The 25,844-nt window shown below is 42.8% G+C and overlaps 3 protein-coding genes across 3 annotated transcripts; 2 read left to right on the top strand and 1 right to left on the bottom strand.

Annotated features, from left to right (window-relative positions):
* Nucleotides 1-2,664: 2,664 nt before the first annotated feature.
* SARC_03451 (hypothetical protein) lies at nucleotides 2,665-3,236 on the bottom strand (the record flags this gene model as incomplete). The annotated part of the gene is made up of 2 exons (XM_014302754.1): nucleotides 2,665-2,834; nucleotides 2,870-3,236. The coding sequence occupies 2 exons, from the start codon at nucleotides 3,234-3,236 to the stop codon at nucleotides 2,665-2,667; spliced, it is 537 nt and encodes a 178-aa protein (XP_014158229.1).
* A 13,379-nt stretch (nucleotides 3,237-16,615) lies between these two features.
* SARC_03450 (hypothetical protein) lies at nucleotides 16,616-17,735 on the top strand (the record flags this gene model as incomplete). Its single annotated transcript, XM_014302753.1, has 2 exons — nucleotides 16,616-16,826; nucleotides 17,674-17,735. The coding sequence occupies 2 exons, from the start codon at nucleotides 16,616-16,618 to the stop codon at nucleotides 17,733-17,735; spliced, it is 273 nt and encodes a 90-aa protein (XP_014158228.1).
* Nucleotides 17,736-25,286: 7,551 nt separating this feature from the next.
* Nucleotides 25,287-25,844, top strand: SARC_03449 (hypothetical protein; the record flags this gene model as incomplete). Its single annotated transcript, XM_014302752.1, has 1 exon — nucleotides 25,287-25,844. One exon carries the CDS (start codon nucleotides 25,287-25,289, stop codon nucleotides 25,842-25,844), a length of 558 nt encoding a protein of 185 aa, XP_014158227.1.

Here is a 25,844-nt window from a genome sequence, read left to right as displayed (position 1 = left end):
CCAACTCGGGCCGAGATTCAAGCAAGGCGTATCCTTCAATAAGAGTTTACCCGCGGACTTTTACTACAAACTTGGTTACCGTTTTCTCGGGAGTGTAATGTCCCAAGTTGTGGTATTGCTCGATGATGTTGACGCGTGTCTCGTATTTTGTTGCCTGTGGTGCATCTCCAGATAGAACTGGATATGATGCTGCAACATGTATGGCAGGTTGTTCCCGCTTTGAGCTGAAGTATAGAGCCTTCACTCATATCTTTGCTACTAATGGGACGCCCCACGGGGTCTTCCCACATGCTTTCTTGTCTGCTTCGAGAAAATTTTTGTTTGTGTTTTCCACTAGCATCATATCTTCTTCTAGTAAAGTCAAGAATGTTGGAAACCACGTTGCACTGGGGTAATATGGTACACATATCGTGATGCTGGTTGCCTCTTCGTTGACTTTGTCAAGGACATCAGGTATGAGTTCCCATGACGGGTTCGCCCATGCCTTCGCTTCCTGGTTGGGTTGGGCGTGCATTGTGTGCCGACGCAATCAGATCTACTGTGAATTTCCCACACCGTCTTTCAGCTTCTTTGTATAATCTGGAGTGTAATATCCAGTCTATAACTGATGTGCTTATGGGCATGTTAGTTTCCAATGTTGTGTACTCTTGGCTGTTATGTGTTGTTTTGTTCGCGTCTTGTAATACCTCGGACGTTTTAGTATTAAACGTGTCTTCGTGTAGACGCGACACCACATCTACCCTATGGTCGTCTTTGCCTGGGACGTATATGATGGAGAAATGGTGATGGAATATTTTTGCTATCCATTTGGTTAGCATTGGGTGTAAAGTCTGTTGACTGTTCTTTTGCGTGAGTGCTTTATGATCTGTCCACAGTATTATGTCCCTTCCTTTGATGTATTCGGATAAATGTTCCAGGCTGTATACCAGTGCTAGTAGCTCCTTGGTGCTAGTAGCTTCTTAGTGCTAGTGGCTCCTTAGTGCTAGTAGCTCCTTAGTTTTTATGCCATAACGTTGTTGTACTGGATTCAAGCCTTTTGAGAAGTAGAGAATGTGTCTCCCAACCCCATCGATGACTTGAAATAAAACATACTTCTTTGCCATAGTCACTAGCATCGTTCACTATTTGAAATGGTACCCCATCAACAGGGTATGCTAGTGTCGCCGAACATGCGATGGGGTTTTTGAGTTCTTACACTTCGTTTTGAGTTCCGGAGTCCATAACATGGATATGTTCTGGTTCATTTTCCCTGCATTATTTCCGGAAGTGTTTCGTTGTGTGGGAAAAGTTGGTGACATGGTCACGCATATAGTTTGCGAGTCCCGCCGCTTTGTGCAGATCTCTTTTTGTTCTGTGTAGTGACCAGTCCATCAACCTTTTTTGTTTCTCAGGATCCGCTTTGAGTCCCTAGGTGGCGACTTTCACCCCTAGAATGTTGACCACTTTGACCGCGAATGCACACTTGTTGTGATTAAGTCCGAAGTTTGCTCCATTCAGTCGCTTGATTACTTCGCGAACTGTCTTGCGGTGTTATTATTCTGTAAGACTCGCAATGATTGTCATCTACATACACTTGCATACCTTTGATGTATATGGGCAGGTTTGCCATGACTCTCTGGAACTGCCATGACTCTCTGGAACTGCGCTGTGAGTGAGTGTAGTCCAAACGGCGCTGACTTGGATGAGTATTGCGCTCCTATCCACGAGAATGTGAAGAAGTGTTGGCTTGCTTCGTCTACTAGGTAGTGGTGGAACCTTCCTGTGTGATCTAACATTGAAAATAACTGTACTCATTGTAGGTTGTATAGTCCTTCCTTTAATTTTGGTAGCAAAAACTATTGGGTTTGGACATGTTCACTTGTTGATAACAACGGTAGATTCACTGCTGTTGGTGTGGTTCGTTTGTATATGTGCCCATCTGTATGCCACTTTTGTACATTTTCGTTCATTTGCGGAATATAATTGTTAGGTACAAAATTGACTTTAGCGTGCCTCATTCGTTTGACATTAATTTCGTTTGCAGGCACTGTGGCTGTGCAGCCTGGTAGATTGCAATGTACGTCAGGAGGTAGGTTCGCATTTGTGTCTAAGAGGTCTGCCAGTGACTCTCCGAAACCTTCTATTCCCATTTTGCATCTGTTGGTACAATTGGATTGATTAATCCTGCTATGTATATGCCGATGTATGGTAGAATGTCAATACTGAGAAGTATGGGTGCCTACTTGTCTAAAGGTCCAACACTTCAAAACATTGAGAGGTTTTTCTTCCTCCGCAATTAATGTCCCATACTTGGGTTGACCCTGTGCGTTGTATTCTTGCATCTGTTTGTGCTAATTGTATAGAACCCGGTCGCGCTCTAACCGAGAAATAAAGATTAGTTACTACAATCCTATCCATACATAAGCGTTGTGCACCCGAGTCTACTAGTGTATTGTATGTATTGCCATTAATTTGTATGTCAATGTGTATTCGTTGGTCCAAAGGTTGGTAATTTATATCATTTAAATTTATTAACAACGTCACTTCATCTGCATTTACATTTAGACTGTCAGCCAGATCAATCATGTTCGCTTCCGCCCACTAGTTATCTCAGTGCTCATCACCATCTGTGATGTCTTTTACTTTACCGGAGGTAATGAACAGTCGTGCTACTTGCACATCATTTCAAACACGCTCCTCAGCCTGCGTGGTCTGATTCGACGCCTTCATGGGACATTGACTGAAGCGATGTGGGGCTGGCATCACCTTACAATAAGGACATGCGCGCTCCTCGCGTTCCCCTTTCTTCTCTTGGGCTTGTCCTATTGGTTTGGTTTGATTGGGTGCACCGTTATCTGGTTTATGCCTTTTGTTAGTAGCGGTAGTGTACTACTCTCAGCGTGGTTGGTTGTCTGCGTGTTTTGACGCTTGTTCTGCACTCGCAACTGTTCCCTTGGCATTCGGTCTCTTTGCACCTTGGACTCCGCTCTTATGCTTGCCTCAGTCATAGTATGAAACTTAGTGTGTTCTATATCTGATAAGTGCCCCTCACTTCCATCAGGTTGCTTGTCTGCCTTGATGAGAGCATCCACCTGTGCTTGTTGTCCGTAGTACATAAGTGCTTGGTATCTTTGTACTTTAAGGAGTTGGAAGTGTATGGGTTCCTTGTTTGAGTTGCGGTACCGCTCCTCTAACATCGCCATAGTCTTATGTGCACGCTCTGTGCGCACTTCGACGTTCAGCTTCTTGTTCTGCATGTCATTGAGAAGCTTCTATAACAGATAGTCTACTGGGTGAGGCCTGAGTCTGCCAATAATGATTCTATTGAATTGCTTAGGTTCCTTGAAGTGCTTGGTTGTATGCGTCTCAGAATCTCTCAAGTTATTGAGTACTGACTTGGTCTTCTCCGCTACATCAGTGGAATCTAATGGGTTTCTTACTAGTGCGGAGTACTGACACAGTGGCATGGACTTTGTTAGGAATAGGTCACTACATCGCCGCGTAGTGAACTCTATGATGTCTTCGCAATTTTCCATTCTAAAGTCACTATCTTCAGGGAGTTTAGGAAATTATGATGTCTTAGTAGTTTTGCGAGAGGTGGTTCGTTTGTCTGGTCGCCTAAGCGTGAACGCATGAGCTCTAACTCATTAATGTATTGACTTATTTGAATGGATTCATCCTCATCTTCGTCTCCACAATCATTGATAGCTAAATCATATCTTCGTCTGAGCTCCGCATTCACGAGTGGCATACGTCGTTCTGGCTGTTGGTCATGAATGCCTACTCTCATCATGTGTAGAGTCGGTATAGGCACTGCTGTTGGTTGTTCCTATTTGGAAACAAACCTACTAACCAGGAAATGTTGCCTTGGCAAATTCTTTTGTTTATTTCTTGACGCATAGCTGAAATTAGTATGGGTACCCCAGCCGGTGTAGGCTGGCCGGAGCCACTGCCTGGGCTTGTCCCCCCCCCCCCCCCCCATTGGGTTGGCACTTGCACTATCCGTGCCCACACTCCCTTCTTCACCACCATACACGCTTGCTCTGGTTGCCGTTGGCATCTTGAGATATCTGTGATTGTGTGTGGGTATTGCAGGTTATTAATAAAGACTGTTGCCATATTTTGTGCGATGCGCGCTTCACCCCCTTGTCTTTAGTATTAATTCGTATGAAATAAATAATTTTCGAAGTTTTTTTACTTACTATTATAGTGTTGTTGCTTCGCTGCACTTCCCCGGGAAGTGTTTACCGTTATGTATGGTACGGTAGCTTTTTGCTTTGTTCCCTGTGTTTATGAGGGGTTAAACGGTGTTTGTTAGTCAAGCTTATTTCGTCACGCGTGGACTTACTTGTGATTATTTCGTCATGTGAGAAATTATTTTCTCACGTGATATCTCATTGAGATGTTCTGTTCTAGTGACGGCACCCCTTGATGTTCGGTCCTACTGACGTCACCCCTTGATGTTCGGTCCTAGTTACTGTACCTTGTACGTTGTGTGTGTACCGAACTGTTGTGTGTGTGGTGTCACTTGGCGTGTTCTATGTATTATATACATGAATGCTTCCCACCTATGATTCCCTTGGCACTTGTGTGTGATTTTGTGTGCAGGTCTCACCTCCGATGTCAGGTTCAATGTGTGATGAGATAAGTGCGCAGTGTTACTCACCCTTCTTGTTACCACCCAGACTAATTGTCTGGTGATTGTTGTATACTGGTATGTATTAACCTGCTTGCCTGTAATCGTTTTGTGCGCTAATAGTCAGTACTACTCAAGTACTTTTGCTAGGTTCCCATTCACTTATTTGTCTGTGATGGCCATGTGCATCTCAATCGATATTCGCTTTATTCACTTATTTATGTGCGTTCACTTGATCTGTTTTATGTTTAGTCAATCTTGTGGATGCTGGCTTGATTGATCGTGTGATTTCTCCGTGCATTGGTAGTATTTGTATAGCTGCTGGATTGCTTACTATTTGATCTTTGATCTTAAAGTGCGATCTCAATCTCTTCAGAGTGGACGTTTGTTGTTTGCTTGATTGCTTGATCTGATTGATCATATGTTGCGATTATGTGTTTATATTATATGTTATGATGCGTCCATATTATCTCTATAGCTGATGTCTGTTTCTTAGATATGTGCCTTCGAGTTCTGTCCTCAATCTCGTTGTGATCCTTTTCTTTAGTATGGTTGATACCTGATCAAACTGGGTTCAGTTCGTTACTCTGGATATACCACTGTTGTGTGGCGATACTATGTTGTGTGCAAGCGATATGTGCCAGATTGTGTCTTGATTGTGTGCATATTTTGCTGGTACACGATTTCTGATCTTCATCAGATGTTTGTGTGTGTTACATGTGAATCAGGTGGGTTAAATCCTTCTTTATGTTGTGTAAGATCTCTTAATCTAAAGTTAGGATACTTGACTAAATAAAGTTCACTCTTGCTGTTGCATGTGTGTCTTGTCTCCTTTTCGATCTCAATTTAAAGCTGATGCCCTTGATCTAATTGTTCGGACTGTGCTTCTATGAGCGATTGAGACTGCGGCCTTCTTATTTGTTAGTCTATGATAATGAGGTTCTTTGTATTTGACAATGTTAAGCTTTCATGACATTACTTGCCTAAACGCCTTTGTGCATTCGATGTTCGCATGTTTGTTTACTCTGTACCACTGTGACCATGTTATTTTGTGTGCTGATGTATGTCTCTTTTGTATAGAGAGTCTATTGTTCTTTTGTATAGAGTCTATGGTTGAGGGGCAATGTCTTTTCTAAGTGTTGACGTCAGTGTGTTTTTCTTGTTCGAGAAACCCCAACATTGATGATTTTATCAATGTGACAGCTTATTTTTTTTAACTCGCTCACACCTTTTCGTCCCACCTTGACCTTGATACTTTCTGTCCTTCTCTCTATTCCTGAATACTTGTTTTTAAGAGTCTCACACTGTACACAATACTTTTACCTCGATCCTTTTGGACCCTGCACAGGAACACGATATAATTACCTGCTTGTTTTTCTTGGTGGACAGAGAACAAAGTTTTCTTCACCTCTTCAACTGTTCTCCTGCTGCCTTTCCACTTCTAACCTCCTTCTATTTATTCCCTTCCGTGGTGGTTAGAGCGACTTTGTTCCTCTGTTGGGGCCTCGTCTCGTCTTCTTCTTATAAAGAAAGTTCTTCGAGACTTCTAATATATACTAGCAGTCCCTCGTTTCTCTTCTGTGTGTTTGTTGAGTGTAAGCTACTTGACTTTTAGTAAGGATATTGTAAAAAATATAGAGTATAGAGAGTAGCTGAACGATACCGGCTAAGGGGTACAATAGACCTCTGCTCAAGTACGGTTGTCTCAGCTAGGAAAAGTCCCTGGTCTGAGAGAACTGAACTGGGTCTTTTTGTGTGTTTTCACTAGACTCGGGATTAACTTGAGTGTTTCTTTCACACGCGGAGTCCCGGTATAGCTGATCTGTTCTACCGCTAATATTTCTGATAACTCTAATATCAGAAACATTGCAATCTTAATTCCAAAACTCAATATTTAATGATCCTGGGTTTTGGGTTTTGGATTGGCTTTTTGATAATCTGGTCCCTAGATGCTACACAAGCACTCCAAGGATCCTGAACAATTCAACAGACCCATTATTGACAGACTCGGACATCACCCAGTAGACTATCTGTTAGAGAAGTTTCTCAGTGACATGCAGAACAAGACACTGAACGACATCGAGGTGTGCACTGAGCGCATTGGTGTTTCACTCTCCTACTGAAGCAAGCATAAGAACGGCAGCCAAAGTGCAAGGAGATCGGTTGCTAAGAGAGCGTCAGAAGCGACATGAAGAAGCGTTGTTAACATATGCAAATGATATAAATTCCCAACCTTTATCCTCACTCCCCGTACCACGAGACCAACGAATACATATTGACATACAAATTAATGGCAATACATACAATGCATTAGTAGACTGGGGCGCACAACGCTCATGTATGGACAAGAGTGTTGTAACTGATCTTTATTTCTCGGTTAGAGCGCAACCGGGTTCTATACAATTAGCACAAACAGATGCAAGAATACAACGCACAGGGTCAACCCAAGTATGGGACATTAATTGCGGAGGAAGGAATACCTCCCAATTTTTGAAGTGTTGGACCTCCCAGATGAGAAGGCACCAATACTTCTCAGTATGGACATTCTATCATACATAGGCATATACATAGCAGGATTAATCAATCCACTTGTACCAACAGATGCAAAATAGGAATAGAAGGTTTCGGAGAGTCACTGGCAGACCTCTTAGACACAAATGCGAACCTAACTCCTGACGTACATTGCAACCTACCAGGCTCCGCAGTCACAGTACCTGCAAATGAAATTAATGTCAGACAAATGAGGCACGCTAAAGTCAATTTTGTACCTCGCAAGTATATTCCGGAAACAGACGAAAATTTAGGGAAGTGGCTTACAGATGGGCACATATACAAACGAACTACACCAGCAACAGTGAATATACCGTTGTGATCAACAGGTGAAGATGACCAACCAGGTCTCGTCAAGAAAGTAGGAGCTTGTCTAAACTTACGAGAGATCAATTACCGGTACGAACAAGATAAGTCTGTGTTTCCGAAATTAAAGGAAGGACTATACAACCTACAATGAGTACAGTTATTTTCAATGTTAGATCACACAGGAAGGTTCCACCACTACCTAGTAGACGAAGCAAGCCAACACTTCTTCACATTCTCGTGGAGAGGAGCGCAGTACTTATTCAAGTCAGCTTCGTTTGGACTACATTTTCTCACAGCATAGTTCCAGAGAGTCATGGCAAACCTGCTCATAGACATCAAAGGGGTGCAAGTGTATGTTGATGTTAGAGTGCAATGCAGTAGACTTTAAAAAGTACAAGTGTATGTATTTATTCCTGACCTCACCTTTGGTTTTATGCTCTAGGTGTTTGTGCTTGTGTTCAGCCGCTTAGGCTGGCCAGGGCAAATGCTCATATGGTCAGTATGAGAACTTTTATGCAGAACACTTTAACACTTCGATGCTATTTTATTTCAACTTCTCTGCAACAAAATCTCACGCTGATCACATGACGTCTTTCTGCATAGATTGCGACTCGTATAGAACAACAGCTATTAATAGAATGTCGCGGTTGGCAGACTTAATCCACTCTCGGGAGTTCGTTGAAAAACCTTATGAGTATTGACTCAATTCTCGAGATTAGTTTAAGCAACTTGATTAGCTCTCGGGAGTGAGCTATCTCTGTTGACTTCCATAAATCAAAGAGGGTTTCTTGCTGTAAAATCTGGCCTGAGACCTGTAGGCTCTCACTCGCCCTCAATTTTATAGTAAAAGGCTATATATTGTGTGTACATTATTTATAATTTCTTTTTTACATATAATACACACGGTTTGTACACACTCTTTTTACAAGGTACGATATATCTGTATAGTTTGCAGTCAGAAATAAAAACACAAAGCATTTGGCACCTGCTTATCTTAGAATACTTACCTTCATTATAAATTGAACTAAGTTGATACTGGCATCCGAGTCATTAGTCGGTCGCGTATGTCGGTAAACTTCTCTCGGCTGAGAAGCTTCGTGAAGAAATCGCTGAGTAGCTGTTCTTATGGTATTTATTTTAGCTTGATGGTGTTGTTCGATGTGAGTTCTCTGATGCGATTATATCGTAGATCGACATACTTCGTACGGTTTGATTTCGTGATACTATTTCCCGTCAGTATTGCTGACATGTTGTCATGTTTTATGGTGGTGAGTTCTACGAGCTGAATGCCGAATTCCGTGAAAAGATTCCTAGCCCATACTGCGTCTTTGGCTGTATCAGACTGTGCGACGTATTATGCCTCTGCTGTAGACGTTACTAGCCGTTGCAAGTTTGTTCTCCACATGAAGGGTGCACCTGCTATAATGCTCACTCGCCCGGTGGTGGATCGTCTCGTTGTCATCGCTAGCGAAGCTACTGTCTGCACTCAGATAGGGAATACATAGTTCTTTGTTCGTGTATTCGAGTCCTAAGTCTTGAGTACCAGCGAGATACTTCATACAGCGCTTGGCACCTCAGAAGTGGTGGTACTGCGGTGCTATCAGATAGCGACTTATGATCGAAACAGCAAGGCATATATTCACTCGTGTTCGACCTACAAGGTAACGTAGCTGATCCACTCGCTTCTTGTATTGTGTGATTGTTGGGACGTCTGAACTGGCCGGTTTTTTAGGGAGAATGGCGTGTTTGTCTGCTACTTCATAGTCCGATTCTAGAATTGGCACCCATGCTGGTTTACAGTCTATCAATCCATATTCCTGCAATATTTCTCTTTGGTATTGTCGTTGATGAAGACGTACTTCCAGGGTATATTCCCACTTGGCACTTGAGAAACCACGACGGTATGCCCAATTCAACAGTGTTCGATTCGCCTTTCATTGCGTCAGCTAGTTTCTGTCCGTCAGTCTTACTCTGGCATGCTGCAATTTTGTCATCTACGTGTACAACAATGAAGCAAGTCTGTGCGTTTGTTTGATGAACAGCGCTCCATCCGATTGTGCTTGTTCATAACTGTGTTGTATAGCAAACCGATGGATAGCTTTAAACCAGTAGTGTCCGCTAGGTGGTAGACCGTATACGCAGCGGTCAACTCGACATACGAGCTTGAGCTTCGTGTCTCCTTGTTTGTGCCTTTCGAATAATTGTCTCTCAGACGGGTCCAGTAGCTGTTCGATGAGATCGTATCCTTTCGGCACTCGCATGTAGCTAAAGATATCCAGTTTTTGAGTGAGGTAGGCCGAGGGTGTATCGTATTGTCGAATGTCCATGTCATAGTGTGCCATTAGAGCTAGACAAATCCTGAGTGTTTCCTTGCCTACTACTGGGGCATAGCTTTCAACGTAATCGACTCCCTGCTCTGCATTGAATGCTGCTACGTTCAGACGCAATTTGGGTCGTGTGACTTGTCCTGATTCCTCCGTTTTGGCCTTGAATACCCATCGAGGGAAGGGGAAATGACTTCTCTTGTGGTTTGTTGTCAACTAGAGTGAATGCCTTGCGATGTATCACCAAGCTCTCCATCTCCAACGTGCTGATTCCTCCCAATCGGCTGTGTTTGACATCTCATATATACCTGTATGTTTTCGGTTCCATTGCTGCAGTTGCTGAATTAACAGTGTGTGTAGTGCTAGGAGATCGTCTCTTCTCGCAGTTCTCGAGAGACTTGACGGCCTTCTGCCGTTCTTCTAGCTATAGTTGCTTCGAGATCGTATTGTGTTTTGGTAGTCGCTGCAGGAGCCTTTGACTCAACGGTATGTACTTCGCTTTCAGCTGGTTGAGTTGACGATGAAGTTATTTGTAGTTGTTTTGAGTTGCTCGACTTTTTGTGTCACAGTTGGCTGGGCTCGTTGGCTAAGCATATCTTCCGTAGTCGATGTTGTCCTTGCGCCTGTTTGGAAATCGCTATTCTCGATTTGTAGGAGTGTACTGCTGTTCGTAGTGTCTGGTGGTGCGATAGCGGTTCTACAAAGAATTCGTCTTCGAATATAGACGTCTCGGCTCTGTATTATACGCTTGGTCAGAGGTGAGTATATACGATACAAGTCCGGTGTTGTGTCCAAGGGTTGCGCAAGGAGAATACCATCTCGTGCTTTATCGTCGAGTTCGCCGTCTGGATCCCGGTTCTTGTATGCGATGTGACACCCGAATGTTCTGAACATATCTATCGGAAATGCGTATCCTGTAAATTTTTCGTATGAGGATGAGCTCTTCTCGTTAGCGGGTATAGCATTGTATATGTTGGTAGTTTGAATCAGTGATTCAGCTCACATAGTAGTCGGTAGACGTGCATACTTCAGTTTGCAAGCATTCTTGGGACCAGTGTAGCCTGCAGTCTCTCTACCTTGCCATGGTATTGTGGCGTGGCCGTAGCTGCGTACCTTGAGCAGTATCCCAAATACGCAAGCATGTTACGTTTGCTGTAAACTGTGGGCCTCGATCCATTTATATGCACTGAACTCGGCGATGAGTTAAAATATACCGTTCATCGAATGTGTGTAACATAGCATCCAGAATTGTTGTTGCTTTCAGATCGCGGATCGGATACTCTTTGGCCATGCTAGAAAAGTCGCCTATAATTGATACAGAGTGTATATTGGATCCTATTGATGTTGCGAACGGTCCTATTATGTCCGCGAAGACTTTAGCTGGGGTACGCGAGCCTGTTGTGCCAAAAAAATCGGGTTGGCTTTCTCCAGCGATGGTTCCACTGTAGTCATAGCTATGTTGTCGATGTGTACGCAGCATATTCTGTGCTTTTCATGTACTGTTATGGTTCCAAAGCTTGGTAGCAATATGTACATTATGTTGTTGGTGAATTCAAATGAGTAGTGTCGCGCTGAGAGTAGACTGATACTTAGTAGTGCAGTTTTGAATGCCATGTCGATGAGTACGTCCTCCAAGTTTCCTAGCTGAGCTACATACTTCGGATAAATGATTGTACCATCAGTTACTTCGTGCGAATACTAGTCATTAATGCGCACGTTGCGGATGAGATGATGCTTGTGATACTTACAGGGAAGTACGAGAATGGTGGCGCAACTATCGCAAGCTAGTCAGTACCCACCTCTGGAATCTCTGTCTGACTGATCGTTCACTTCCTTGTTGTCTATTGTAGGGTCAATTGTGGAGAATGCAATCTGTCTGCTAGCAGATACCTGGTCATCGGATACTTGTGCTGACATTGCTTTGTCCTGTCTGCCTTTTTGCTCTGGGATCGGTATTTTCTGTCACTGTCTTGTGAATGTCGAGTATCTCGAAAATATCTACCATCATCGTAGTCGCGTCGATTGTATTTACTCATTAGTCCTGTCTGTCATGATCATCGTGATTTGCGTGGCAGTATTGATAGCGGTTGTTTCTGGTGAAACGTTCAGCACATGTACGGTAGCTACGATTTAAATCAGATCTGTCATTATTCTTCGACATGTATATGTAATCTATCTTGTCTTGACGAGGACCAGACTTGTCAATCCGTCAATAGTAAGGTTTACGACCGTCTTGGTCACGACCCTGATTATGTGAGTTACCAGCAACATATGATTTGATTTACGCTTGTAGCTTACGGCATTGTACGATAGAATGACCACGATTGTTGCAGAATGCACAAATTCCTGTCGATATAGCTGCATGTGCACCTTGCACAATGGTCAATGGGTAACTTTCGTCTGGATCCAACGCGATGAGATACGTGGTGAGCTCATCATACGACATGACCATCATAGCGGGTGTCTTCAACGCAATCTTAAGAGTCTGATTATCGTCGTTTACAGCCTGCCGTATAATAGCGCATAGTCTGTTGTTAGGACTTCGAACCTCCGGCTTTCACAAATGCCGTGTTGAGACGACTGATAAGACTGGCGTAAGATTCGTTCCGATCTTGCGTGATGCGGTTCAGTTTCCCTTTTAATGTCTGGACATCATCTTCGGTCAGGGCTTCAAACTTGCGTTTCAGTGCGGCAAAAGCTTCTCAAGGCTTATCAATGAATTGGTTGATCTCCGTCTGCAGCAGTGGAGATAAGGTGCGGTTGATAATCCGATATGCCTCAGCGATTTCCTTGGGTGTCCATCGGTTGCCTCTAGACGGAGTCGGATCGGTCAATATTGTTGGGATTCCTTTGCAATTCACGGGTAGAATGGTCTGAGTTTTTCCAGGAAGCCAGTCGACCTTTCGATTCGATAATAGTGGTGATCTTAATATCCTTAGAGCTCACAGTAGGCATATTGATAGCGCGAGATCAAAGAGACTTGTAGAGTATGGAGAGTAGCTGAGAGGTACAAGCCAAGGAATACAATAGACCTCTTCTTAAGTACGGTTATCTCAGCTAAGAAAAGTCTCTAGTCTGAGAGAACCGAACTGAGTCTTTATATGTGCTTTCACCAGACTCAGAATTTACTTGAGTGTTTCTCTCACACGCGGGAGTCTCGGTATAGCTTACCGGTCCTACCGCTAATATTTCTGATGACTCTAATATCAGAAATATTGCAATCTTAACTCCAAAACTCAATTTTTGATGATCCTGGGTTTTGGGATTTGGATTGGCTTTTTGATAATCTGGTCTCTAGATGCTACACGTGAGTGTTGATATCTTACATTGTTTCACATCTTGTGGGTCCTTTAAGTAGCGATCGTGATGACTAGGGAAGTGCATGCGATATGCAACCGTATCAATAGGAACATTTGTATTATCCTGGCACGGATAAGCGTGGACGATGATGGCGTTGTAGGTTGTCACGAAATAAATGCACTGCTACTTGTCCTTAATTAGGCTGTTGTCGTGGAGATTATGTCACTCTGCGAAATGGAATCAAAAGAACACTTAGCCGACGACGACAGATTCTGGGAAGTTTCCATTGCCAAATGTAAATCCACCGGTTGCAAAATATATCTACCTGGCGATTTCACCACAGCTGTAGCATCTTCTCCCGTATCTGATTTCTTGTGCTCGATTTTGAGCTTGTTTCAACACCCGCTCTCTACGAGAAACGTGTACACTATCGTAAGATGTTGTTTGAAGAATCGACTTCGTACGGCCAATTTTGCATTTCACGGTGCTAATTTGCTTTATCTAGTCCATCACACTGTTAGGTAACTGATTAGTTGGTGTCGTCCATACCTGCTTTAGATACAGAGGAGCCAAATTGTGATTGCGATGTAGGCGCTACCTGTTGCTCAAGAGATTACACTCCCGACGACGCCGGGATCGTGTCATTGGCGATAGACAAGTAAAAACTCGCCATTGAAAATTCACGTAGTTGGCTGAGTTGTCTACGAATGAGATGAATAATTGCCGTGGCCTTCTGCACATGCGTCGGCGTTTTCAAATGGCCATCCCGATCAGAAACCTATTCTGGATGCTGTTTAGATCCAGCGTAGAAATCACGTGAATTGCTGCCTTCTCTTCGTTATCCGGTGTCGTATCTATAGAAAAAGCTGTCGCCACCTTTTCACGGACTGAATGCAATCGACAATGAACTCCAAGCAACCGTTTCAAAAACCGGATACAAGATTGCCTGCCTACCTGAGGTACCAGTGTAGTACTAGGTCCCTTCATACCCTAAAAACCTCTTGAAGCCGTGTAGTAAAGAGTGTTAAGTCTGAAATAAGTGAACTCAGTCAGAAGTGCCACTGGGAATGCATGTGGGACGAGATTTTCTCTAACAACGGGCAATTGTTAAAATACCCGTATCTATTGTTTTCGTCTTTAAGGGATAGTATTGCTTATTTCAAAGGAGATAAGTTACAATGTAAATATATATATATATATATATATATATATATATATGGTATGGCTCTCATAGCCGTTGTAGTGGTTCGGGGAAGATCGATGGGAAGAAGTGGTCAGTACATTCCCCTTTGAAGCTTGGGCCAAGTGAGTCGACGATGGAAGATATGCGCTGGGTCAATTCAGGCCGATGCAGACAAAAAACTGACACCATCGAATGTGCCACGTACACATATTTGCTTGCTGACTTACCAAGTGGCGTACCCACCACTGTGGTACGGATCGGGTCTGCACCGTGTAGTACCGTGGAATGTGTTAGTGCAGAGTACGAAAAGCCGAGTAGGATCAGGTTATCCGTTATAATTCGGTGGAGGAGCGAGGTTAGGGGTGAACCGATGCCGCACCAGACCACGGATGCACTCGGTATGTGCTGGTTGGCCTGAATCGGAAGTATCATAGGCAGAACCAACAAAGGCGATGACTTGGTTTGGACCAAAATTTGGAATCAGTAGTACTTCACCAACGTGATTCGCTGGGGAAAGGGAACATCTGTTGATGTGTCAGAGACGGGTGTGGGTACGGGGGTTGTTCTACATGCTGGAAAAAGTATCCAAGGTGTTCGGGTCCAGATACTGTGGAAGTCGTTGCGCTCTTGTAATTGCTAGAGGTGGACAGAGCCAAAGGGATGCAGTTTCGGGCCGTCAGGATGTGTCGGATCACTTGTTGGATGCAGGTAAAGCGGCTGGTGGTAAATTTGTGGCCACCGGGGCAAACAGGGCAGAGGCAGCCCTCGGTGCGGTATTCGAGCAATGTGAACATGTACGTATTCATTACAATCAAAGCACAGAGCCAGATTGGTGTAGGCTCGAAGCAGTGGTTGAAACTGTCTGGCTTTGGACCGATTTGAGGTTGGTGGTTTGCCCATGACCAGTTGGTAGTAGTATTGGCGCCGGGCCATTGCCGCGTTCTCCTTGTTAGACCAGCGTTTCGTTGAGTTATTTCTAATGTCGTCACAGCGTCGGCGGAGAGCTACATGGCCGGTTTCGTATACAGTTTCCAGGTGGGCATAGATACTGTACGGGAAGCACAGTGATGGTTTGTCGTGGGCCCAGGCGGGTTGCGTCAGTGGGGTGAGTGGGGTTGTACTGGCCATTGAGTCGGGTTGTTTTCCCACATATCCTCCAGAGGTAGTCCGCTAATGGTTGCACGGGGAACAGGCCACAAAAGTGGAGTAAGTTTGTTTGATGTTTGGGATAAACCTAGAGTATTTAGTGCCCATGATGGTGGCTGCTGCTTGGATGAGTGCTGACCTATAGCGCCCAAACAGGGGGTCCAGCGCATCCTTCTATATAGACGGAGCCCAGGCAATAATATTCAGGCCATATGTAGCCGTGTGGATAGAGTGAATATTTTGAACAGCAGCAGTCAGTTGCGGGGGTGTCCCCAGCTGAAACCATGGAAGCCATAAGCGCGGAAAGAGGCGATACTCAGGGACAATGCTGCAACCAGGGATTCCATATGTCTGGCGAGGTTGATCCCTAGTATTCCGTGGTAGAGTGGAAACTTCAGATATTTGGAGAGTTAACCCGTCTCCTAGCTACTAAATTATTATGACATCCGACGAGTCATCCTTCTGTCACCGAATCTTCTACTCCAAAATCTGGTCCGGTCCCTGAACTAATCTCCTTAGGTCCGGTCCTCTGGTCCGGTCCTCTGGTCCGGTCCTAAATGTCCGTCCAGGGCACTTTGTCCACATCTGTCATGTAACTGAGTACACGCTTGGCCCAAGAATAAATGTGTGTTTCATCGTTAGGGCGTAGTATCCACAGAATATTTCGTCCATATTCTTGTTGTTGTTGTTGTTCTTTTTGCCAATTTTTGGCATATTGAATAGTAGATCGATCGTCACAGTGATACTCAAGACGACACTAAGGTCAATTGTAAAAGCTGAACAGATCAAGCAACGTGTGGTCGTAATACCATATAGAAAAATAAACCCTAGTTTAACCAGAATTATTAGATCCTAGGATCTGATAAGCTTAGTCTGTATTCATCAGATCATAGGATCCGAAAAACTTAGTTTGTGGTTATCAGATCATATAATCTGATAAACCTAGTTTATGTTCGAGACTGAACACATGACTCACTAGAGTCCTAGTTAGTTATATTCAATAATCTAATAAAGACGCAACGACTCGCTGATGATTCGAGGAGAACGTTCAGATATAGTTATTTGAGCGTGACTTACTACATTTTTAACTAGCATAGTGTAGTTGCGATTATTCGATTAGAAATACAACATACGTACTAGAAAATTTTAAATAGAAATTTCAGTATAGAAAGAAACCTACGGAACACCATGTCGAGAGGTGCAATCGGGGAAACGCCTAACATTGACAGCCACCAAAGCTCAGACAGTGGTTTTAGTAGCAGTAAGACTGACAGCGATATGCCGACGATACTATGGGGTAGCAGTAGTGCTACCAGTAGCGATTCAGACCAAGCATATCAGCCTACTACAAAACGTGAAGAAGGGATAATCAGTCTTGATCAAACACGAGTCATGGAAGGTGGGGTGTTGAGAGAAGACCAGCCTACTAGACTTAATACACTCTTCTACATTGACGATACTAGCTGGAACCAGGATCAACTCGAGGAATTGAGGTACACAGGGGCAACAAGACACTTTAGGGTTAAAAGAACCCAACCGACTAGCCCCATCCAGAGGAGGTCGACAGGAGAAACAAACCATACACACACACACGGATTTAAGAGGAATTCAATCTAGCTGGGACCGGAATGCTAGTAAGGGGTCAGAGTGAAACAATGATATGGGGTACTAGGTGTGATAAGGTACAAAGACGATGAGGTAGTGTATGAAACTAGGTGTGGTTGTGTAAGTATCAATATATGTGTGAACATATGGAGTACGTAATATGCGCTTGTGTACACACGAATTTGGTCATGTAGTTATGTAAAATCTGATGTGCATGGAATTGGAAAAAAAGTTATTAGATACGTATGTAAGTTATAGATACAGTGACATAGCTGTAGTTTCACAGTCTCGATTGTAGCATCTAGGGACCAGATTATCAAAAAGCCAATCCAAATCCCAAACACATAAGAATCAAATACTGAGTTTTGGAATTAGCATTGAAATATTTCTGATATTACAGTCATCAGAAATATTAGCGGTAGAACCGGTAAGCTATACTGGGACTCCCACTTGTGAGAGAAACACTCAAGTAAATCCTGAGTCTGGTGAAAACACAAATAAAGACTCAGTTTGGTTCTCTCAGACCAGGGATTTCTCCTAGCTAAGATAACCGTACTTGAGAAAAGGTCTATTGTATACTATTGTCTCGCTCCTTTCAGCTACTCTCCATACTCTACATTTTTTACAATATCCTTACTTAGGTAAGTCTAACAACTTACAACTCTACAACCAAGAAGAAAATAGAAGTGAAGTAACACACTAGGTGACTTAGAAAGATATAAACCTTATTAAAGTAGTTCCAACCACTAAGAAGAGAGACCCAGACCAGAAGAGGTGTCAACGAAGAGACCAGAAAGACTCGGACCGCAAAAGGGAAGAGGATAGAAGACTCTCAACGACCAGGTGTCAGCAGCAAAGTGGGCACAAAGAAAACCAAGAAAGAAGTTATCCCAACAGCTTGAGAAACGACAAGTAACAAGGTATCCAAAGTGGGTGCTCATTTGTAACATAGGTGAACGTGGTGTTCTAAAACACACAGGTGCAAGTAACGTGTCCATAACCATATATATTGTTATATTGACACAGTGAGTTGTCATAAAATTGCTCAATAATGTGTTTCAGTGGAAATTGGTTAAGTAAGGGGGTTAAACCAGTGGAAAAAGAGAAGAGCTGTCACAATGATCATTTCATCAATGTTGGGGATTTTCTGTGTTTTCGAACAAGAAAATATCCTGATGTCATGATAAAAAAAAGACACCATATCACTTCACTCAGCTATCCTAGAAAACAATAGCAAAATGCACGTGACACAAGAGAATCAGATCAGAACATCTGTGCATGCAGAAACACAAGAAGACAAGCACAAGACAATAGAGGTACACAAAGACAATAACAAATCAGTTACACCTCATTAAACGTAACCACATATATTAAAACTCACAGAGATCGTAGGATTTACAAACATCAAATCTCCATTTCGAAGCATTTCGGTCAGACATGAGCATAGACACCAAGGAGAAGTATAACAATCTCCACTACCAGGAACCAACAGAGCATGCACATGCTTAATAGACGAAAGAACAATAAAACAACTAGTCATTCTACTAGTCATTCAAGAAGATAACTGAACAAACAATAGATCAATTCACGATCAAATGCTAAGACCAGTTTCCAGTCAAATGAACACAAACCTGAAACAAGACACACACAACTAATGGTATACAAGACACTCACAAAGATGCAATTCACGGGAAATGGCATAACACACGCACAAAGACTCGAAAATTAGGAACAGTTTAAGATTGACAACATCAAAGTGATAGGTTAAGCCAGCCACGAGACTACATAGGCAATACATAACCTAGACACAAAGTACAATAAGCACACAACAGCAGGTATTAAGAAGTGAAGTGCCAAACAATTACAACCGCAAAAAAAAATTATTTTTTTAATCAGACAACCCACAGAATCAATCGAGACGCGCATAGCATCAAATAGCGATTGAGGAAGTCAAAACGATTCAGTACTTGAAAAACAACAACACATGATCTGTACCAATAACAATTACGATACACACCGACCACATCTCACACATGAGCATTAAGTGAAAAATACAAAGACGACTGGAACATACACCAGGCACGATCGTCACACAAAGAAACGTGTCAAATCTCAGACATGTACAAACAAATCACCAAAGCTCAGTAGTTGGCTAAGGTAAAGTGACGCATAAGATAAGGTTACAATTAGTACCCACACAGTCTAGCATAGACACACATGATATCAAAGGTGGTAGTGTGGCACAAAAACACCCTGTAATCACACAACAAGTCATCTCCATTTCTTTTCACAAGGTCTGATCATGAAATAAAAACAAGCATGCTCGAACAAATATAGGACAGACAACAAAAGTATAGTTTATAAGAACCAAGATATGCCAACAAGGGCGAAGGGGTTGTAGACTTACAAGATTGCAATTAATTCACAGCAGCATCACGAAGCCCAGAGGTTACAACGTGCACGAGTGAGTCACGAGGTGTAGAAATAAAATTTTACTAAGCAACAATCTAATATCAAGTGATGTTCACACAAGACACAGTTCGGTATAATATTGTATCTAGGGACCAGATTATCAAAAAGTCAATACAAATCCCAAAACCCAGAATAATCAAATACTGAGTTTTGAAATTAGCATTGGAATATTTCTGATATTAGAGTCATCAGAAATATCAGCGGTAGAATCGTTAAGCTATACCGGAACTCCCGCGTGCTAGTGAAAACACAAATAAAGACTCAGTTCGGTTCTCGCAGACCAGGGACTTTTCCTAGCTGAGATAACCGTACTTAAGAAGAGGTCTATTGTATCATTTTGTCTCGTACCTTTCAGCTACTCTCCATACTCTACATTTTTTTTACAATATCCTTATAGATAAGTCATCAATAAGCCTAACACACTAAAGAAGAAAAGACTGTAAGTGTGAGAGCTATGGCCTTTATTACTATTTTATACAAACTCTAGAGATTTAAAGTAACCTGTGTCAAAGAAGTGGAGGCTGGAACAAGCAAGAAGGTCATCAGGAGACGCAAAAGCCAACAACAGAGACTGTAGAAGACATGAGAAGGAAACAGAGAACAGCAGGACTTCAGAGCTACAACTGAGGTAGATAACAACGTGCTCCAGAAGTAAGCTGGATACGTTACAGAAGTGCAACAGTTATCTTAATAAGTGAACAGTGATATTAACGTGTAAAAGAATATTAGGTGTCAAGGTGATTAATTTATCAATGTTGGGGATTATCGAACAAGAAAATGCACTGATATCAGGGGCCCTAAGAAACAACACGAGATAAGACACTTACAAACACACACAACATAGGCTTACGATGGTACAAGTTTATAGAACCATTCAACAATAAGGGTTTGATAGTTAATAGCTAAAACCGCAATTACGGGCAAACAAAAAGGTGGCTTACTGTGCAGTACAACAACTCACAAGGGGCAAGTAACACTAGGTTAGAACAATAAGACAGCACGATCGATCACATAAGATCAGAATCATTAAAAATTGAAGACCGCCCATTAGTATACGAGTAATAAGGGTAACATAATAGCAAACACCAGAAAAAGATGTGTCATAAAGATCATCAGATCGCAGGCACACACAGAGCATGCATTAGACAAATCACTGACTGATCTTAGTATAGAGCACAAGAAATCTTAGAAGCATCACGAGCACGTGAAATTGAAAGAGATCTGAAGAATGCATAAGTAATCTAGGACACTCCAAGCACGGAACCATATATACTACAGGGGTACAGCCTGTGATAAACACACATAACCCTAGTCAATAGTATAACGCACAACAAATAATAGAAACAAGCAAGAGAATGTAAAATTGAGAGAGATCTTAAGAATGCACAAGTAATATAGGTCATTTCAAGCACGCTACCAAGTATATTACAGAGGTACAACCTGTGATAAATACACATAACATAACTGTAAATACACAAGGGTCTTCACACTTAGAACAAACAGTTCAAAAGAATCACGAGCACGTGAAATTGAGAGAGATCTTCCGAATGCTCAAGTAATCTAGGGCGGGCAAAAACACTATCCCAAGCATAGATACTGTATAGTAATCTAGGGAGGGCAATATAACCATCCAAGCATAGATACTGTATGGCATATCGAGACCAGTAGAATACACGTCTAGGAAACACAGAACATGCAACCAGACATTGAAATCTACAGAACACACATAGTATACACACAGAAACAACGACTGATACGGATTAGATGTACAGTCACGACGTAGAATATACTCAACCGAAGCACACATACTAGCATGTGGAGACTTCTATTCGGTTCAACCTGTAACACACAAATATTCCGATCGACCACATAGAGTGGCTCAAGAAGATCAATAAAGGAATCCACAGCCAAATCAGAAAAACGCTCAATTCAGAGCACACATATTTTCTGATCAAATAAGCAAGAGAGCAAAACAAGGGTATAGTCCCAAATAAGAGAACCAGCAATTGCTCAAAGTACAAGTAACGTATACAGGGTGTAAACATGTCATTCAGATCGATACGTATACACAAGCACACACCAAAGTCAAACAGCCCATACACACGAGAGCCAAACAGCTCATACATATACATAGTGAAGCAGTACATCAAAGGGGCAACCAACCAAGAACAAAGCAAATATACAGTTAACCAAAGAAACTCACGAAGTTACGGTTTAACACAGATCGCACAAACGAGAGTCGAGCAAAGCAATCACAAACGAGAGTCGAGCAAAGCAAGCACAAACTACCGTTCGATCAGGCACCGAAATCGCAGGCAAGCACGCTTACGGACACAAGGTGAGAGCATAGAGTCACAGCACACAAGAGGCAACAAAGTTACGGTTTAACACAGATCGCACAAACGAGAGACGAGCAAAGCAAGTACAAATTACCATTCGATCAGACACCGAAATCGCAGGCAAGCACGCTTACAGACACAAGGTGAGAACATAGAGTCAAAGCACACAAGAGGCAAGCAAGGTCCAATACGTTACAACAACAGTAAGTCGAAGAAACACGAATGAATTTGGTACAACAGACACAGTGGTAACAATATGGATACAACAGACACAGTGGTAACATACACATCACGGAAGTTCGGTACAATACAATATTTCAAATCTGTCACTACAACAAATAAGGGACAAAACTGAACCCACATGGTGATGTCAACAAGACCGAACTTTATCAGTGACGTCACTAGGACCGAACATATCATTGAGATCTCATACGAGAAACTAAATCCTCACATGACGAAATAAGCACAGGTGACAATAAGTTCTCACGCAACGGAATAAGTACAAGCGACGTCACACGTGACTAACAAACACCGTTTTCAACCCTCATAAATACAGGGAACAAAGCAACAAGCTACCGGGCCATACAGCACGGTAAACACTTCCCGCGGAAGTGCAGCAAAGCAACAACAATATAATAGTAAGTAAAATATATCCAAATTTTAATTATTTTATACGAGTTATTACTAAAGACGAGGCGGGGGTGAAGCGCGCGCTTTCGCACAAAACATATCCAGAGTCTTTATTAATAATCCACTAACACCCCAACAATCAACAGACGTTACATCCAATGCTAGCCAACTGGATTGCAAAAACGTTCCACCACCATTTCTCTATCATACATGTCTCAGGCAAGGACAACCAGATGGCAGATATGTTGTCACGTCTACATGAAGATACTTTTAGTACCAAAGAGTCAAAAGTATTACAACAGGCGAATGAGGCAACACATAATAGCCAAGAGTACACCATCTTGGAAACGAACATGCCCATAACCATCTCGGCTATAGACTGGAGTACATCCCAGATTCTACCAAGAAACGGAACGAAGATTTGGGAAGTTCACAGTAGATCTGTTTGCATCGGCACACAATGCACACACAGATAAATACTACACCAAATAACAGAATGCGCTACAACAAAAGTGGGCGCAAGAAGTGAATGCATGGACGAATCCACCATGGGAACTCATACCTGATGTCTTTGACAAAGTCATAGAAGAGGCAGCCAGCATCACGATAAGTGCACCCTACTACCCTAACGCAACGTGGGTTCCAAAGTTCTTGTCTTTACTAGAAGAAGATCCGATGCTGGTGGAAAACACAAACAATACTTTCCTAAAAGAAGGACAGAAGACTTGTGGCAAGTCCCCGTGGGGCGTCACGTTAGTCGCAAAGATATGGGTAAAGTCTCCATACATTGACCCAAAATGGAAACAACCTGCTATACACGTTGCAGCATCAGAACCAGTTCACTCTGGGGATGCACCACAGGCAACAGATTATGAGACACGGGTAAACATCATCGAGCAATACCACAACCTGAGACATTACACTCTTGAGGAAACCACAAGGTGCAAGTAGATGGACATGATTGGACTGATATCCAACAACATGTACACAAGTTCATTGACGGATGCACACCATGTCTCAAAAATAAGATACACAAAAAGGGATTTCATCCCTTACAATCAATCACAGCAGCATATCCAAGCGACAGAGTCCAAGTGGACACCATTGGGCCACTATTGGATTCCAATAGAGGACACACACATGTGTTAGTACGGCTTGATAGTACGGCTTGATATATATTCCTAGTACGTCATTTTACCTCCAATGATGACAAATCGGCGGCTACCATAGCACGCATGCTGGTACCAATCATGTGTGAACATGGATTCCCACAAACCATACAAACGGACCAAGGCACTGAATATGTTAACGACATACTTGCAAAAGTTGTTGAACAAGCGCCAATGCAACACTTAGTCTCTCGGCCGTATCAACCTAAAGTCTTAGGCGCAAACGAACGATCACACAGAGACCTCATGTCACTGCTACGGAAATTCGTTGAACAGAATCCAGGTATCTGGTGTTCACAACTTCCATTCGTACAGATGGGCCACAATCTCGAAGACACAAGTCACCGCGCCTTAATGTTTACTTTGGTCGCAGACAGAATCAACTCACGGACTCCAACGAGCCAGAAACCGCACCCAGTACAACAGTATCTTGGAAAGAGCGACTGCAAAATCTAGAAGTAGCCATCAGGCCATAACTAGCTAATAATGTTGCACAGTATCAAGAAAAGATGCGCGCAGCATACAATCGAAAATACAAAAAGAAGTATGTAAACTTTCAAGAGGGGGACCTTGTCATGGTCCGCTATCAAGGTGAAATGAATAAGTTAACAGCACCGAATGGCGGACCATAAAAAATAGTATGCAGGGAGGGCAACAATAGTAGAATTCACACGGCCGATCTCTCAGGCGAGATTGGACCAGACGAATCTTCAAGTCCAAGTGATGTAGTAGTGGAATCCTCACGTCCAGACTTTGACACAGCAAGTTCATCGGAGGACGACATTCTGACGTGGTTAAGGCAAAATCATGCACCTCATAAAATGGATAAAGCTAGGACTGAGAAAGATTGTAAGGGGTACGGGATTGTACACCCAAAGCTTAAGCAAAATATATCTCAGGTGTATCACGAATGCAACGACTGCGAAGTTAATCGGATCAAACGTGGATATGCCTTATTGTGGAGTGCATCAGAAGACGAGCCGTGGCACAAGGTTATCATTGATTTGGTTGAGCTACCCACGTCCAAACACACGAAAGGGAAGTATATCTGCCGCGTGTTTGATGTTGCTTCAAGATATAACATGCTATATCTTCTGAAAGATAAATCAACACAAACTGTGGCTGAGTGCATAAATATAAATGTTTCGCAGATTTCGGCTGGCCAGCTATTGTATATACCGACAACGGTAGTGAGTTTACAGGAGGTTTCATGACGACACTGTTACTTGTTACGGGATCATGCCACAATATGGGTGTACCTTACAAGCCTCAGACACAAGGTGCAAACGAGGTACGACACATAAAGATGAAGGAGTTCATGCCTGGAACATTGCTAGACGATGCTGACATGTGGCCATACTCAATTAACTGGGTACAGACACAAATGAACGAGATACCGGATTCGGTCACTGGTATAACACCCGCTCACTATTTCATGGGCCGTTATAGTGAACTACAAGTACCTTTCAACAAGGATTCTCAGGACGATTATGTGTTACCATGGTTAGAGAAGATGCGTCGTACCAGAGATGCCGTCTTTCCTTGAGATGAAAGACATCGCACTCAAGAAGAGACAAAAGCGATGTAATGATTTTAAGAAGATTAAAACCAGTCGAGTTTGAGGTGGGCGACATTGTTAACATTATGGCTCGCAACTCCGACTCAACTGTGCTTACGGCTAATTACATTGGACCGTTCAAGATTTCAGTGTCCGATAAGAAGAGCGGAACTTACGAAGTTAACAATGTTGACGGTTCAAGTGCTATTAGAATCGGATCACATCGAATTCCGACGACAGAAATCATCCTTCGTCGCACACGTGAAGCTGCTACACCTCTTATGTCTTACGAGTTTAAGAAAATTCTGGGGAAGTACAAACATGAGAACATGACTTACTACACAACAGAGTTTGCAGATGGTGCACAATACGATCTACTCCCATCGGTATTTGATGATCCAGACGTATTGAAGGCTTTTAATAAGAAGTTTCGCAAACGCCTACATAAGAACAAGGCAGACGCAGAGGCAGTCTTGCATACAAACAAACGTCCCGATGTAGTTACGGTTTATCCACAGACTTTATTCATTCCAAGCTTCCAAGAGCATGGAATGTACGTACCTCCTAATGGCACCAAGAAACGTCCCATCCACCATCGGGGACCTCAAGGACCTCAACTCAAACGTAGTAGAGTTACTGAGTAA

The sequence above is a fragment of the Sphaeroforma arctica genome (genome assembly GCF_001186125.1).
Source record: "Sphaeroforma arctica JP610 unplaced genomic scaffold supercont1.176, whole genome shotgun sequence".
Classification (NCBI taxonomy): domain Eukaryota; class Ichthyosporea; order Ichthyophonida; genus Sphaeroforma; species Sphaeroforma arctica.
The sequence above is the reverse complement of the archived record's forward strand: the minus strand, read 5'-3'. Positions and strand labels throughout refer to the sequence as shown.